Source organism: Solea senegalensis, linkage group LG4 (assembly GCF_019176455.1).
Source record: "Solea senegalensis isolate Sse05_10M linkage group LG4, IFAPA_SoseM_1, whole genome shotgun sequence".
NCBI classification, from domain to species: Eukaryota; Metazoa; Chordata; class Actinopteri; order Pleuronectiformes; family Soleidae; genus Solea; species Solea senegalensis.
In genome coordinates, this window is record NC_058024.1 from 11,148,462 (window position 1) to 11,166,590 (window position 18,129).

Sequence of the window (18,129 nt, forward strand, 5' to 3'; positions counted from 1 at the left end):
GTATCACTTTGACTTATAGTTAGAAACCACTTTTAAGCAGAGTTTTACAATAACCACAAAAATATTCGACAAAATATCACAAACATATGTAAATGTTTTTTTATGTGCGAGAGTATTTTATTTTGGAATAAAACTCTTAAGGGCAGATGTACAAACATGTCTGTGCTCATTCCAGACGTTTATCTGTTGCAGTGCATGTACAAACAGACAGAACAAGGAAACGAGCTGAGAGGATTTTCACCACAAGGACTTCTTGTCTTTGAGTTTCTGTTTTCTTTTTCTAAAAGTTGGCCTCCCTGTGATGAATAAAAAATGAACCATATTGGTCAGAGAGTTAGTTTGGGTCCCATTTTTCTGTTCTGTGCAGATAACATAAGGTGAATTTGTGTGACCCTGTCCTCGGGAAGAAGCTGTTACTATGGTTACTGCATATTTACAGAAACATACAGTGCAAATGACTGCCAATACACACATAAGCCTAGTTTCAACAGCGGTGTGTAGCAAATTGTGCATTTATGCGTCTTTCCATTAACTGCTGTAAGCTAATATTGTACGTATGTCACTGCTTACATCTATTTTCATTCAAGAAAGGCTGTAGTTGCCTTGTCAGGGCAGGGTCAAACTTACTGCGTTCCATGTCCGCACAGAGCCTCTTTGCTCTTCCAGATTTGCATACATGCCAGTGGCTCCATTCATAGTTTAATGAGGGTTTGCGCTAATATGGCGCTCCATGCATGCATACACAATTTTACATTCCATTTTAGTAGTGTCAGTTTTCTCACCAGGAAATTGCCATTGTTTGTATTTTTCTTGTATTCTTGGAGTTGTGCAAATATGGGTACCAGCAGACTCACTCATATAACTTTAAGTATGTTTCCAAGGTTACCATTTTCTCCGTTGTCTCTTTTGACCAAATAAGAGACTGGACTGGAAAGTGTTGCACTTTCGCCGTGTAGGGTCAATGCACAATGACACTGGAGTCGTGGGTGGATTTGTCTGGAGAACGACGTGGAAATTGGCGATGACCATATTTGTCATGCAGACCCTAGCGGACCTCTACGCACACGAAACACACAAAGTATGACCTGGCCCTCAGTCACCTTGCCTGATTTTCCAGCACTGTGGAATGATGTTTCAGTCACAAGACTTCATAAACGTGGTCCTTAATTAGCTAAATCTGCTTCCATTGTGCTCATTCACATTTACAAATTATGGATTGGCCACTTTTTCTACCACATAAAAACTGTTATGTGATATTTCAAGATTTATTTATTTATTTATTTTGTGCAAAATGTGCATAAAAATTGGCCAATGAAATCACACGAGTAGCATAATCAGTGGTTCTCCACATTAACTTGATCGAAAGTTTCAGAAAGCAATGACGTGCACCAATAACCACAATAAGCCAGAGGCTCGGAATAGCCAAAGTAAAAAGAGGAGGCGGCACAGCGTGTGGTATCTGTGACCTGGCTTGGTCACTGTTTATGCTACACTCACAAACAACTGTACATCTGCCCCCATTTGTCTTTGATTGATCTCATATGATGCTTTGATGGCAACACTGTGACATGTGGTAAATATGGAAAACACACAACACCATATGTGTGACTGCAGTACGTGTAAGTATGTTTAAGTAAACAGGATGAGTCTTAGAAGTTAAAATACCAGTGCAATGGAATCATGGCTGATGAGAGATGAGAATCGGGGTCAAACACATATTGTTACATGTAGAGCTGCTGCTGTGTTTGACAGCGAGACAGCAGATGAATTGAAACAGAGCTAATGATGTCACTAATACCAGCGCCACCACAGCAGCGTGAACTTACTGTTTACGTGACCGAAAACTACACCATCCACGGCGGCAGGGAGAGAATCACAAGTATTAACAAAGGCTTTTTGAACACAAACACATTTTAATTCAGAACACAAGCTTGAATGAAAGTGATATTCAGACAGAAGTAAGCACAGAAAGGCTTGTGCCTTTTCAGAAAACCAGTTTGAATAAAACCTTCAAGGCATGTTCCCAAATTATTTAGAGGAAGAGGATCGCTAGAAAAGAAAACTGGAAAACAAAACACAAAACAAGGAAAATAGCTGCACATGTACCCCGTCAACACAATACTTAAAGTTCTCTGTGGTGTGAATTATTTCCTTCTAAATGACTCAATGCCTTTCTCCCTGATAAAAGCACGACAAGGGGATACATCCTCATTAGAGGAGCAAAAATAATGATGCGACTCCACATAACCTCTCCTTGTTCATTTATTCAACTGGTTCCTCGCGTCTCTATAATTCACTCTGTGTGAGTTGCCCATAATGTGTATTTGTTCTGCTTAAGTGTTTATTATGTAGACATGCAGCGGATTCATTGTGAAATATTGGACTGCAAAACACTACGTGACTCAAATCATTTGCATCGTGAGCTGAATGTAAAGAAAGAATGGCGCCAATTTAACTGAAACTAACGGATTACTGAGCGTTTCACGTGACCATTAATATCAATGTGCCAGGAAAAATAATCACTTTGAATTTGCACGAGTGACCACCTAAAGCTGCAGATTAAGATACACGAGACAAACATGTATTATCTATGACTACTAGGCCAATTCATTTTTAAATGTGACTTGAACTGATATGGGCCACACCATCATGGCATCCTCATGGACACCACATCTAAGGGAATCTTATGAAGATTCTCATAACTTGAAATCTTATGACTTGAATCAATGTACAGCATAAAAAGTTCTAAACTCAACAAATCAGGTTTTCTACAGAAACATTACAGATTGGCATGTTGGCAGAGGCTTCAAAACTCCACCAACTCTTTCTTTGACTTGCTGGTTTCTTTGCTTCTCTATGACACAAAACTAAATCTCCTTGGTTTGTGGAAGAAAAACAAGACATTTGTGGATATCATTTGAGAAACAAAAGCATTTTAAAGATGAAGCAACAATCGATTAATTTAAGAGAGCGATGGGCAGGTCAACCAATGAGGAAAATGATCGTTAGTTGGAGCCCTAGTTTGAAGGAGATGTGTGTGATCTGTGTGTTTGAACTAGTTAAACAGTGCCATTATGGAAAGGAAATGGGAAAGGATATCTCTACCTCACAGCCATCTTGCACCTGGTGCCAATTAGTACATGCACTACAAAGCAAAGCAGTGTCACAAATAGGGCAGGGTGATATGGACGAAAGCTCATATCCTGACTGAATGGCAGTATAACCTTTATATCCTGAAAAAGTGGATTTTCTAATTTGGGAATAACTCAATTTGTCTCTTCTATCTAGCATCTATGTTGTTTAAATGGCACTCACACTTGGGCTCACTGAATCCCTGTGAGTGTTTTGAAATGAAGTTCAGTCAGGAGTATTGTCGGCACGGTGCTATCTTGAGACGGTGGGAAGCAGCGACTCGGTTTGAAGGAAGTTGTCTTTATCTTTTTGAGTCTATTAATAGCTAAAGGCCAATTTTGCTGCTGTAAAAACAAAACAGCCAATACATGAGAAGCATTATCTCTTACTACTTGGAGAAGTCCAATGCCACTTCACTTTTCAATGAGAGATGGCTCTCATTGGTCTTTTGGTTTGAAAACATGCAAAATAAAGCAGACCTGGACACACCCTAAATGTGCTTTAGATCTTTAAAATAGAGCGTGCAGTGCTTATGGTTTGGCAGCTTGCAGTGTTTTACAGTGTACGTACTGTAAGTAAAGATTTAAACGGATAGTTCATCCAAACTATAAAAAGTATCTCTCACATACCTTATAATCTCTCTTTCTATTCAGTTTTGGATATGCCTTTCTTTCAGATCTACCTGTCCTGTATTGTAAGAAAGGATACTGATACTGACATGAAAATTAAACATTTCTAATTCAATAACAGTCTTTTTATATTTGAAGTCCTTGGTTATTTGGATAGAAATCAAAAAAAAAAAAAAATCAAAGTGTTACCAGTGCGCGTGTAAAAAGAACACGTGTTTTTGCTATCTGAGTGAAGTGCCCCTTTAACTGCAGCACTGATTGAAACCAGCTTCCTTTGTGAGCATGTGTGAGTTAGTGTTCGAGACTCACCCTCCAGTGGGATGTCAGTGGCAGCAGTCGTATATAAGGCACAAATACAGGTGATCAATTGCAGCACCGCGACCACTCCTGGGCTCCTCCTCTGCGACCTCATGGTTTCACTGTAAATCTTTGACGTTCCTCGACAACAACAATGCGTGCTCTCCTCTGCGTCCCTCAGTGCATTTCTCTGGTGATGCCGAAGACGCAGTACCTGTGAGAGCAGCACAGACGGAGAAGGCCCCCATGAATCCACCCACACACTGGCTGGCAGACAGAGAAAAGCAAACCCCAAACACCACAAACCCCCCCCACCCCCGTAACTGGGAGCACGGCTGCTCTCTGCTCAGCCAGGCAGAACCTGCTGCTGGCACACCGTGCATTAGCATTTGCATCAACAGGAGCTCCGGTGTGCGCTCGTTCACATTTGCGTCAACAAAGAAACACTGACATTAGAGCCCGCTATCGTCGGTGCGTCCCCTGGGACTCACATTGGGATGTAGTTGGATGTCTGTGGCAGCGTCGAGCAGGAAGTGAGTTTTTTTTGAGAATGAAAGAAAGAAACAAATGAAGGAGCGAGTGGATTTATTAATGCAAGACAGATGCGGGGGTTACAATTGAGCCGATTTCATCAATGTTGTGCTGTTTTTGATCAGCGCCTGCATGATTCTGATAACAACGACTCAGAGAGATTAACAATGCAGCTACACGTTTATCTACCGCCGCAGCAAAGCACCGCTGCCTGAGGGAGGTTGACGGATAAATGGTGTGTACATAGTTAGACAGTCAGTCAGCGCAAACTGTCTGACTGCGAACACACTGACAGACTACAGAGTACAGGACCATTTTCCAGCTAACAGACTGGACTGGAGTCTGGACTATAATGACCACATGATTGGTCCAGAGCGCACAAATGGAGCAGGGAGGAGCATGAGAGAGGGGCGATGTATGGGAATTTTAGTGTGTGCTATCCCTATGTGTACGCTCTGGGGGTGTCAGCTCATTAGTCTTCCCCATGTTGGCTGTGACCCAGCTCGGCAGGTCGTGTCGTGGTAATTAGCTTAACAGCTTAACATACAGCTTAACAACAAAAAAAGAGAAAATATCAACAAAAATATAAGCGTTCGGAAGAAATATATAAACATTTATATATATAAATATATATAAAATATAAAGTCATAATGTTCTTGGTCTGAAGGATTCTTTTTACTGGTGTTTGCATAAAACAGATATGGTTAAGCACGAATGAGCCGCACAAGGTTACGACGTCCATTCATTGCATTTAATGTCCTATTAGTATTGATGGAGCATCCAATTTCTAGGGATAGCTCAGCTTTTTGATGTGTTGGTGAATGAGGTATTGACATATTATGACAGAAGGAAAACCACATTGTTGCCACTTAACCAGAGGCTTTTCTAAGAAGATCTAGTGTACAGTGTAAAGTATGAACATGTTTTTCTCAAATGTTTTCACTTTTTCCATTTGACAGCCTTTTTCAGCATAAATCTTGTGTTTTTACATCAGGGAATAAAGGAGTTGATGGTCCACCGCTGCCTCCAATAATATGTTGAACTAGGTTATCTTGTGACTTTGGTGTTTGAAATTCTTCATTCTTCACCAACAGCACCTGAGTCCTTATGAGTCAACAATGCAAACTCAGTCACTGGACTTTGGTGAGGAAAAGTAAGTGGTTTTGCAACTTCAACTTTAGATATTCTATAGATATCATAGACTCAAACCTTTTGCTAAAATATGTTTTTTCCGTCTTTCCCTACTGGAGTATTTCAGGCAAAACGTGCCAATACCTCATACAAGCACAATTTAAAAAACCCGAACTACCCCTTAACTATCCCTGTAATGTCAAGGAGGGCATGTGTACGGTTAATAGCAATGTTCAACCAGCTGTGCAGTGTCTAAAAATCTTGTCTGATTTCTTGCTCTTCCCTCAAGCCTTGAAGTCAGTGTGAAACACCGAGGTCACAATACTGTTGGAGTGATGGAATTGAATAATTGACCAGACAACAAAAGATTCGATTTCATTCATTCAGTGAGCGATGAACGTGTGGACCTTTCAGCCCCGTCTCATGGCAGTGGAATTAACTCTGTCTGGGACTCAATACTGACCTTTCTGAACCAACTTTTGACCCCACTCCTCCCACTAAACAGCATCGCCAACAAGGCACGAGGCTCTGAGCACGTTATATACTTAATATAAATTCACCCCACTCAATCACAATTTAGATCCGACATTTGAAGATTTACAAGTCGTCTTACAGCAGCGCCTGGGGCTCCTTCTTTGTTTCTCTCTTTCCCAAACATGGGGATTTACGTATGTTGCTAAACACAGATTAAAATCAAAAGGTAAGAGCTTACTGCTAATTGGCTTGTGCTGTGTTGGTGAGACTGGTCTGGTTAAGAGGAACGAGGGGGGATGGAAAAATTCCCACAAGACAATGTGTTCTCATTGACCTACTGTGCTGGCCAAAAGCCTTAACCAAGCTAACAACACCTTAGATGGATTACACTTCATTCAAACTGTGCTTGATCATTTGCCTTTTGATTTAATTTGTTCTCCCCTCGTTAAACATTTATTGGGAACCAACTCGGCCATCTGGTGGAGGGAGGTCTGCTGAGGGCTTAACTGCTGAGAGTAACAATGTCTGCACTGAAGTCAGGGGGTATATCGTTCCTATTGGGGCTATATGATGCACACGAGGGGGCCCCCGGAATACAGCTCTTCTGATTTACAGGCCACAGGCTGTCTTAATCCCCACTCCTTTCAGCAGCGATTGCACCAGCCTCAGATTGATGACGCTGGCAGGAGGTTAAAAGCCGCTCACTGTGGGAAGGCCAATATGAACCCTAACCTTGCTTAGCCAAGACTCAGAGGGGACAGAAGCTCAGCCACAGAGGGTGGCACAGAGAGGGAGTTAAAGTGTTGTGGACCGAGTAAAAATCTGCCTCCATACTTTAAAGCCGTTTCTGACTGACAGATATAGAGCAGCACTGCCTGACAAACTTTCCTCCTCGTGAACAAGACCAAACCAAATCACAAGCCATTGTGCACCAATTTGGCACAAAAGACAATGTAACCTAATTTTACCCCATCATCATTAATATATTTGTCACAATAAGAAGCTGCACAGACAGCTGCCCTAAATCTCGTCTCGAGCTACACGTTAATGAACAAGCTTGAACTTAAAACTGTCGCGCGTGTTTCTCAGTATAGCTGCACTCAGATCTCATGTCACCTGGCGACATTTGCAAACAGGAAAGGATTTGAATTATGCCCAGACAGACCGAGGCAACCACAACACTGTGCTAGTAAACCGAGATGACTGGGCACACAAAGTGCCTATGAAACATTTCAGAATTTACTTCTAAATCCCAGTCATTCAGCATTCTAATGAAATCAATGCTTCTTGTACCCACCCACCTCTGCTTTATAAGAATTTAATTTTATTGATCCCCTTGGGGAAAGTATTCCTCTGCATTTGACCCATAGAATTATGAGCAGTGGCGTGCCACACTGAGTAGCGCCCGGGGAGCATTGGGGGTTGGGTACCTTGCTCAGGAGTACCGCAGCCCTTTTTGGCCGGGTGGGGATTTGAACCTGCAACCCTCTGGTTACAAGTCAAGTTCCCTTTCCACTTGACCACGGGCTACCAAGTGGAAACACACCCAAACACTCCCTCAGACAGGTCTGATAATTAGATGAAGGACAAATCACATCTTTTCACAAAGACCAAAAAATAACACCAACAAAATCCACCAAAATATTAATTTACGGTATATTGCTCTTTGTTATTGATATGATTTACAGTACAAATTGTATTGTTTTATCATCCCGTCCTTCTTTAATCTGCTATTCTATATCAATGACTGCGATTGAGCAGCGTTCTCTGACTTGTGCCAACAGACCTTTTTCACAGCAGCCAGTCTGGCACGAAACAGCGGGCAAACACAGGTGTTACGGATCTCATTCATTACTTAGTACCTGAACAGACCGAAAGCTTCATTAATCTCATCAATAACACCTGTGTCTAACTGCTATTTCATGTTAAAATGGCTGCTGTGGAAACTGGCTCTCTACTATACAACTGGCAAGTTCGGTCTGTTTCTTGACTCCTATAGTTTAGCCATCTGTTCGGGAATTACACCTTAAAGGGAAAGTTCCGGGGGTTTGAAGTGTGGTTGTGTGAGGTACTGACTGTGCTTTGTGTGCCTGTGCACTCGCAGCAATCTTAAGACTTGGATGATTGCTCTGACAACATGGCTTCCAGTAGGGACACATGGGAAAACAGATTGATCTACACCTGCTTATGTCTATGATATCTTAATCTTAATAATACGAAATTATGAGGGGCCTCTTTATCTATAGACAGCCTTTTTCACTGAAGTTTGTGTCATTTTTTTTCAAACATTTAACTCCCAGCAGCAGCAATTTCATATCATGGCACAAAGGAGTTGATGGTCCACTGCTGCCTCCATCAATCAAGTTCAAAAGTTTGTAATCCCTGTTGGGATTTACCTAAGTAACATAAACAGAAGAAACAAGGTGGAGGTAGACCAGCAAATCCTAGTTACCAAAGCAACAGAAGTCCTATAAATGGTTAAACACTAAGGTTAAGTGGTTAAAATATTCTTAAGATATCAGCCTTTTGTTGAGTGGCAAAAATTAGCCCACTGGCAGCCATGATTTCCATAAAAGTGAGCATCTGTGCCGAAAGCTGCTTCTCGCCACAGGGGGCAGGCCGAGGGTGCACACGGCTGCCTGTCAGCACTTCAAAAAACACCTCATGAATACATGTACAAACATAAAATGTAGGGCAGAGTGATAATGGCAATAAATGGTTTGATACAAATGTTCAATACAGTTGCTATTGATATTATTGCAACAAATATCAGATCATTATTGACGTATTTTTTGCTGAAACTGCTTATTTGTGTGTCATGAACGCGCTTATGGGCAGCACAGCAAATAGAAGATAAAATATACTGTCTACTTAGCCCATTAAAGAACAACTATTGTTGTGGAATTCTCATGATACAATGTATCACACATATAGGAATCATAAAGGTCATAAGTTGTTTTGAGGAACATGCTTTTGTTGAGTAGTGAGGTGCAGTACACCATTCAAAGTTCACTACAGTAAACTGTTGAACTGGAACCATCTGCTGGTTTCTCACGCACACACACACACACACACACACTCAACAGGCAGCGGGAGAGTGTGGTCTTACTGTAGTTTAATGTGCAAGCCTGTAACAGGATTAAGCAGATCCTCGTCTTGTCAGGCTGGATTAAAATATTCTCTTTTACTAAAAACCTGCAACGGCAAGACAGCAGATCTACACTCTTCTCTCACGGCCATGATAATGCCTCCACACTCATTCCCACTTGATCATTTAGGAACAATTAAGACAAAGGCAGAGCTGATTAACACTAAGCACCAACTGACTTGCATTGTGTTGCTTCTGAAGTGTGTAATGAGTGCACAGTTTGGTTTTTCAGATAGTCATTTTGTCCTTTTCTGTCCAATCAATTACAGCCAGCGACAAATCTGACACACTCCCTGGCTCTTTTTCAAAAACCAAGCTTGTGCAAATGGAACTTCACACTTCCCACAGTTTTGTTTGTGGGTTTTTTTGAAAATTGAATTCTCCATTCTGTTTAGAGATTTTTAGGAACTCTACCATAAGTCAACATCATGGACAGTACTTTTAAAAAGCTCTGACATCAACACATCATATTATTATTAAATAATCAAAACCACATAAATGTTGATTTGTAACAGCAGTGCACGAAAGGACGTTGCTTCCACTGTCTGCTGCAACTGCTTTCACTCAAGAGGAACTTCTGAAAGAAGGCACAACAGTGAGATAAAGGGAGCAGAAAACGCAAGACAAAAAGTATACTTCTAAGTATACTTAGAAGTATACTTCTCCTTTTACTACTTGCCTTGATTGTGAATATTAAATCTCCTGCTGCAGGTTTTCTCTCCACAACACTTGCAACAACAAAGTTTAGCATACTTTATTTTACAGAATTCCTGACCTAACAACTCTCAGCTTGGAACATAACTCTCCTCCACCAAACGTTACATACTTAGTCTGTGGGTTGGAGCACATCAATAATATTAAATACACAATCTGTGATACAATATGATACGTAGACTTCGGCTTGTAATAATTGTACAATTTTATGTTTTGTTCTTTCAACTATGGTAGTAGTTTACTACAAAATATAAATTATTCGTAGCCCTCCTCATAATCATTGAGTAGTGTGAAAATAAGATCCTTTATTAGTCCCACAACAGGGAAATTTACGGTGTTAAAGCAAAGACAGTCAGGGTATATCGTACTACGAATAATAATATAGACTACGAAGATAAAAAAAACAAACAAATGGAATAAGTAACCAAAAATATACACACCATGAACTTGATATTAACAAGATTGCATATGAGATTTTGCACATACTATATATGCATTACAGTGGTTATGTGGCACAAGAATGGATGGACATGTGATGAGATACATTATTATTTCTTATTGTATAGTAAATATTCACCAATCAATATAATTGTCATTATGTTAATAATAGTCATTCAATTATCCAAATAATTGTTGGATTAATTGTTAAAAAAAGGAATTATTTTGGACAGCCTTGAACAGTTTATTTTTTTCTCTTTTCTCCTCTGAATTCAAACTAAATTCAGCTCAGAACACTGGCAACAAGACACATTTCCATAATCTAGTACAAGCTTGTCCATGCAATTCATCTATTATTCAAAAAATAAATGGCGATCGAGAGAGAGAGAGAGCACGAGAGAGAAACAAACAAGGTACTAAATGAGATTAGGAAGTGGGAGCAATATCAGATAACATGGTTGTGTAATTGAGATTTGGTTCGATTTGACTGCACTTTAGGAAGCACGACAGTTCCATTATCACACCATTCATTTCAGAGGCTTTTGGCGTCAGCGGGCTCAGGAGACCTGGGCTCTGGATGGAAGAGGATGAGGAGGGAGCAGCGTGGGGAGCAGAGGAATGGGGCTGAATTGAAGGCAAATATAGAGCAGCAGCACTGATGAACTGTTCGGTGCCTGACCCGTGTGTTCTATGTGAACTAATGAAGGACGACCTTCATGACCCCACCCCGTGCATGTACCGATCAGTGACCCTGCAGCCTTATGTAACTACACACTGCACCACAATAGGATATACATGACACCAGCTGGGACTAGACACCCTGGAACAAGTGTATGTATGAAGTAGTTTGTTTGAAAAGAGAACAAAATAAGGACGAGGTTTTTGTATTGTCATTGAAGCGCTTTTGTCTCGTCAGTATTGTGCAGTAAATTATTTTTTTCCGAAATATTCTCATGAATAAAAGAGGATGGAGGCTTTCTCCGGCTTCTAATTAGCGTCTGTTTTGTGTGTCTGAAAGCCGGTTTATGGTACAACACAAAAATGTGCTGCTAATATAACAAACAAGAATACAAATCTGGACTGTATCAAACCTACAGTGCTCTCTCCTCGGGCTGCAACAAAGAAAACCTCAATCCTTAATCCTTAGATGCTTTATAATTCTTACTTGTACGATTATGAACCAATAATTAATAATATATGTCCCAACTGTCTTTCTTCTTGGTTAACTAAATTCAAGTTAATGTGCAGAAACAGCAATGTAGCATTACTTGTATGCTGCGTGCTTCATCTGCAAACATCATCTGAGAACATTCATCTGAGAGATGTTGCTGTTTCCGCTGTCTTTCTGGACATAAAACAAATCACTTCCTGTGTCTGCAGTGTGCTTCGTCGCCGGTTTGAATCCCGGCTCAAACAAGGGCTTTTCTGTGAGGAGTTTGCATGTTCACCCTCGTGTGTGCGTGCATGGATTTTGTTCGGGTTTCTCCAGTTTCCACCCACACAAGTCCAAAAAAGAGGTTAACTGGACACTCTGATGTGACCATGTATGAATGTGAGAGTGATGGTTGTTCCAGATGAAAAATTATACCAATGTCTGCACCGCCACATCAGCTAGACACACTGTTGTTTCCTTTCTTGTTCCATTTTTTATTACAAATGGAGATTAATGGAAGTTAATATGTGTAATTATTTAATTATGGATCTATAATTGTTTTACAATTGAATCGTAGCCCCCTGAATCGGAATCAAATCAAACTGTGAGGTGCATAGACATTACCACCTCGACTCTCTCCATATCAGAGCTAATAACTGTGACTTTTAATTCCAGCGTGATGCATAATTTAGGTGCACGCAGAGTGAAACACTTAAACTGATCCTCAGAGCATATCACACGACACCATAATAAATCCTGCACACTGTGTGTGGCTAAGAGTACACAGCAGATGATACTGGAGTCCTGTCTTTGAACCTGTAATATGTTTAAAGCAAAGGAAAAGGTTTCAGAAAGTGCACTGCACCTGTCTGCATCACAGCTACAGCTTTTTTTTTTCCCCATTTTCTCTCTGATCTGCTCTCTTTGAAGTCCCACAGGAGTGTCCCCTCGCCCAGGACAATAATCACATTAGTGTGTGATCCTCGCTGGCAGAGAGATGAATCCGCGAGCAGGGACTGCAGGGACCGGGATGTTTTTCTTTCCTCGAACTAACATAACCAACTCCTCTACACAGCCATTCATTTCATCGGATTGATGCTGGAAATTACCTCAGATGAAACTGTGCCACGGCAGGAGATGATCGATGGCTCTCATATCCCAACATCCTTACCTCCTTCAGTCCCTGGGGCAATTTATTTCTGCCAACAAATTTCTCGTGCCATTTCTGATGGCACTACAGCAAACACAGATGTGCGGAGAAAAACTACTTTTTGACACAAATCCTGTTCCTATGCACCCTCATCTTTTCTTAAATCCCCTCAGGTGTCTCATAAACGCAGGCTACGGGGAAAAACAATCTTAATTTCATGTTGTGAAATGAGAGGATCTGCTCTGACTGTAACTCAGCATTTGACTTTCCTGTTCCTTTCCTTTGCTCCTCCAGCTGAACATCTGGACACCATTACTGTGGGTAAGCTGTTTGACAAAGCTGTCGGATACAGTATGTGGCCCAGTTCCTGTCCCTCTCTATCATTTAACAGGGTTGAGCTGAGGTTATGTTGAGAGCAGGTGAATGGAATGAGTTCAGGACCTAATGCTTGAAGTTTGAGGTTTTAAAAATATGACAGAGCAGAGTCACATTATGTACAGTGGGAAAGTAGCAGAACAGCAGTCAGCAGAAAACGGTCACATTTTTAAAAAAAAATTAAAAATTGTCCTTAAAGGTCCAGTGTGACATCTCACGGTGAGGCTACTCCACTCACTCCTCAATTGCTCAAGCATTTAGGGAACCATCCTTTCTGGTATGAAAGGATGTCAGTCTTCTTTTTTGTTTGCATTATTAGTTTCCACTTCCTGGTTTGTCCATTGAGGCTGTTGTAAGAAGTGACAGCAGAAGAGGACGGTGCATTTTATTGCCTGACGCCTGGTAAATTCAATTTCTGCTAGTAAACCCTGCTAAATGTCTTTGGGCTTGCAAATGTTGTACATTTCCTTCACTTATAGGTGAATGGGTCTTTTTCTAAGTTAACATTTTAGTTATTGAACATTAGTTATGAGTTAATTAACAGAGTTTGGTTACTGTATATTGTAGTGTACTGTAAATACAGAGTAGTTTGTACTGAATACTTGAAATATTTGTCCCTTGTAGATGATAAAAGAAACAGGCTTTTTTGTACCATTACTATTTTACAGTACATATGAACTCGCAAGTATTCAATTCACAGTAAACGGCTTGTAAAGTGCGAGTAATGGGTGGTCAGCGATGCACCAAATGGTCAGTTTCCATTGCAGTCACTGTTCAGCGACAGTTTGATGTAAATTTGCTTTGGCAGGAATCAAAAGGCAGAATGGACTTAAGGGAATGTGACTACAGTCTGTATTTACTTAGCGAGCACTCTGGAAATAATCCAGACATACCAGGGCTTGACACTAACCCCACACACACACACACACACATGTGTTTCTAAGTTGAAACATTTAAGAGTGTGTAAAAACTCTAAGACTTTCAGGATTTAAGTCCGCGCTGTCCTTTTAGACAAGAGATATATTACTGGTCCCGCAGGTTGTGTAAGCAGGTTGTCTGGCTGCTTTGAGCTCAGCCAGTGGTCCTCAGCAGGACTGGGCTCAAATTGCTTTACTGAAGGCCCTTACACACTGATCATGTCAAGTCTCCAGTTGAATACTCTGTGGCAGCTTCTAGTTGGAATCTCCACAGTGTAGAAAAAGTGGTGCCCAAGGTGCCGATCATGTAGATGTTCTTTTTGTTTGTTTTCAATGAAAAATCTTTGGTTCAGCACTGAATTGTTACAAAAATGGATGAATAGTATGTGCTTCGTTTTGTGATACTCCCAAAAAAAACCTTCACATGTAAATATTCATATTTTCTTAATAATAAACAATTAAATGTCACGCATGCAAATGTTTTCTAAAAACATTTGCATGCATGGAAAATGTAGCCGTATGGGAGCAGCCTCTCTAATGTTGTTTGAAACTGTAATTTCTGCACTGGACTGCCATCCACATTAGCCTGACATTTCTGAGCCCCCAAAAACTGTCACGTTCTTTCAGTTTCACTTTAGCCTCTAAAGATCTGCTGTGCAACGTTTCTATGAGACCCTGATGGACATTGGTACCCCAGAAACGAGAGCAACATGAATTGAATAGTAACCTTTTGGAATAAAAAAAGCTAGGTGAGGCACAAGGTACTACAACTATGCAATAAATCAACATATCAACTAATTAAAACTGTAAATCATAAGCCAATAATTTCATCTGAATCAACTGAATGCCTACCAGTGTGTATCCTCCATGTGGAAAGACCAAAACACGCTTGACTTGACCACCTAAAAGACATTCTCAGATACTAAATAATACTTAGCAGATTTATAATCATATTTAGATCTTGTCCTCACGAGAGAAGAAAACAATCCCCTTCCAAAGCAGCAACATCCAGAATCAAAGAAAACCATGACTTAGACAGAATCAGACTTCCGTGAAAATGGAGAGTGCTGAGCTCGTTCTCTGTCATGTCATTCAAGCAGGAGAGGGACAAGAACTGATCCACTGTAGTCACATACGTTGCAAAAGCCTCGAGCTGGGCAAAGAAGCTCATTAAGCTACTGACAATCATTCCCACAAAGCCCCATCTAAAGGCTATTCACCGCCTGTGTACAAAGCAGAGTGGTGGAATGCGAGTTCCTTCTGGACCCCTGTTCAGCGTCATGAAAGATGTTTCCTGCACCTGAAAGCTAAACGAAAAGTGTTTATTTGCAATCATCAGTTGAGAAAAAAAACAAAACATCCGAACAACGTACGAGCACCAGTCACCCACTGTGTGGAAATCTGTTTAGTTTGCTTCAATCTTCTTCTGTCAGCCACTGACGATCTCCTTAATTGCTAATACTGCTGTGGACTGTCACCGAGCATTAATCCAGTATTTTTGATTTCAAAGCACGTTTCTCGTCTTTATCTCCCTAATAGAAGAGGACTTTTGGTTGAAAAACCAAAGCTTTTTTTATTTATTTATTTTTTATAATTCTTTTAAATATGCGCCTGGATTGAAGTGGACCTGATTGTTCCACACTGTTGAACAGGAACAGGAGTGTGACTCAACCTCTATGCAGATGCACTCGAGTGGAGGCCAGGGTAACATGTAAAGCAAAAGCTCAACGAACAGAGAATGCTGAATCCGTCGATAAGAGCCTTTCCACAAGCCCAACAAAAAAGCCGCAGTCTTTCTCCCACGACGCATGAGGGGGAAGGGAGGAAGCGACCCCCAGTCTGGATGATGTATGGTGCGGACTCTGAGACTTGGATTTTAACCGGGAGAAAAGGAGAAAATGAAAGAAGGGAGGAGGGTCATGCTTGAATTATGCTGATGTGGGTCATAACCGTGATGAAAAAAATCAACCGGGAGCATGGCTGCATCCATGGGACAGGCAGTCAAAAATAACAAGGTTATTATCACACAGGCCTAACAAATGCTGACAGTTGAGAAACGGTGGAGGTGATTGTACCTTTAAAGGACTGGACAGATGTATCTCGAAATGTAGCTTTTTGAAAAATTGGATTACCTCCACGAAGGAGGTTATGTTTATGATGCTAATTGCACATTTTTATTTATTTATATTTTGTAGGATTACAAAAAAACAACCTCAATTCCACTTTTTGTGTCCAATACAAATAAATGGGATTTTACGTTTTTCTATGCCAATCCATCCCTACGGATTTATTTTAATCTTTGAGAGATTGGGGTATGACCCAATCTCTCATTGTGCTTTTGCCACACCGGTGAGAAGTATTAATACCTCACAGCTGGTTATACCAGAACGTCCACAGATTGATTTCAACACAAGTTTACTTTTTCTTTCCTATACATTCTTTTATTAGTTACCATTTATTTTCTTATACATGCGCTTGGTTTAAGCAGTACGGTGGAACAAAATTTAGAACGTTTTTTGGTCAAATGTTTGTGGATGATGTTGTTTTTTCCTAAAATAAAAAGTATAATAAACAAGGAAAAAAGAACAGAATAGGGAACATGTCTGGTGGATCTCATTGAGGGGTTAATACATGAACACTGTGGGAAATATTCTGGCATATGTAGCGTGCTAATACACGGACAGTTCAAATGTGGTGCAGACTCAGATAATGATCCAGATTTTTGTGTCGCCGGAATTTTAAGTAGATAAATGGACTGAAGTGAATGGACTGACTTCATTGTATCTTGCTTGAGGTTTCCATCTATCAAATTAGGGTTTAAAGGAAGAACATGATGAAGGAGAATCAGATACTGGATGCTGAGATGAAGTCCGGGAATGGGGGTGGGGTGTGAAGGGGGTCTGGTCTCTTTCATAATGAGAGTAGTCAGCCAAAGTCAGTAACTGAGAACACTCACACGCCTCTGCAGCGTCAGCGCCAGGCCCTCAGAGCCTATAAGCACTCTTTAAACTACAACAGGATGGAGCTGCCATTATGGTGACACAAACAGAGGGAAGCCTTATGAACTTTGCACAAATGCTTAGTGCTCCGGGGCTGGGCAGCTCTGGAAGCCAGGGGAGATGGGTAGGTACCGGGGCGGTCTGCCAGTTCCGAAATGCTTAGTATTGGTGCACTCGGGCCAGACAAACGTGACATTGTCCTGGGCACTGCCCCGGGAAAAGCCCCTTTCCCTTTCTCTCTGCTCCTCTGGCCCATTCACTCTTCCAGACCAGCTGATTGACTGCTTTTGGACAAGACTTACAGAGAAAAGAAGGCAAACATTTATTCACACTTTGAACCAAAATGTTAAAATGCCACAAAGGAAGTCAGGGACAAGGCAGAGGCAGATCATATAGATCAATAAACTCTCAGAAAGTCTGATTAATTTATGCTGCAATTTGACCGATACATTTTTCAATTCAGGGCTTTGACATATATCATTCAGAATAAAACCAGCATACATTTGTTGTGATGCAATGCATAGTGTGTTGTTTACATGACAACTTTACTATTACTTGAGTCAGACATTTGAGAGAGCTTGTATGACACTGCAGTGGCTGGTTGTGCCGTTTGTTGGTATCACTTTTGTAAAATCAGAACGACGGATATCAAACACCAAAGTCACAAACCAACTCAGCTGAACTTATTGGTGTCTCGTGAGCTAGAATCACTGCTATTCCTCAATGGTGGCCTTTGGAGTAGCAGAGTTAGAGGTTTATGAAGCAAAACTTCAGTTTCCACAAAGTGAGACTTCAGTGAGAAAAGGGGTATTTTTAGGAGGACAGAGAACAACAACAACAAGATGCATTCCAGGAACCCCATAAGTCGGAACACTTCCACAAACACACTCTACACTCTACCAGCCAATGCTGTTGCCACCTTGTGGTAATAGATGCCCTACTAAATTGGTATTCATCAGGTCTTTGGAAATTAATTTGAAGTTTTAATGTATTAGGATTATAACATACAGACTACAAACTTCCTTTCACATGCACATCAGG

General features: G+C 40.8%; 1 protein-coding gene across 6 annotated transcripts in view; it reads right to left on the reverse strand.

The window, feature by feature from the left end:
• Positions 1–18,129, reverse strand: part of chl1b (cell adhesion molecule L1-like b) — a 79,719-nt gene that overhangs the window by 35,131 nt on the left and 26,459 nt on the right. For 4 of the 6 annotated variants that reach the window (XM_044024151.1, XM_044024149.1, XM_044024153.1 and 1 more), the window contains exons 2-3: positions 4,071–4,272; positions 1,827–1,844 (exon numbers count right to left, since the gene is read on the reverse strand). In XM_044024151.1, coding sequence (XP_043880086.1) covers positions 1,827–1,844; positions 4,071–4,173 — 121 coding nt within the window. In that variant the 5' untranslated portion in view covers positions 4,174–4,272. The remainder of the gene's footprint in view (positions 1–1,826; positions 1,845–4,070; positions 4,273–18,129) is intronic. The other 2 variants (XM_044024152.1, XM_044024150.1) reach the window with 1 other exon arrangement.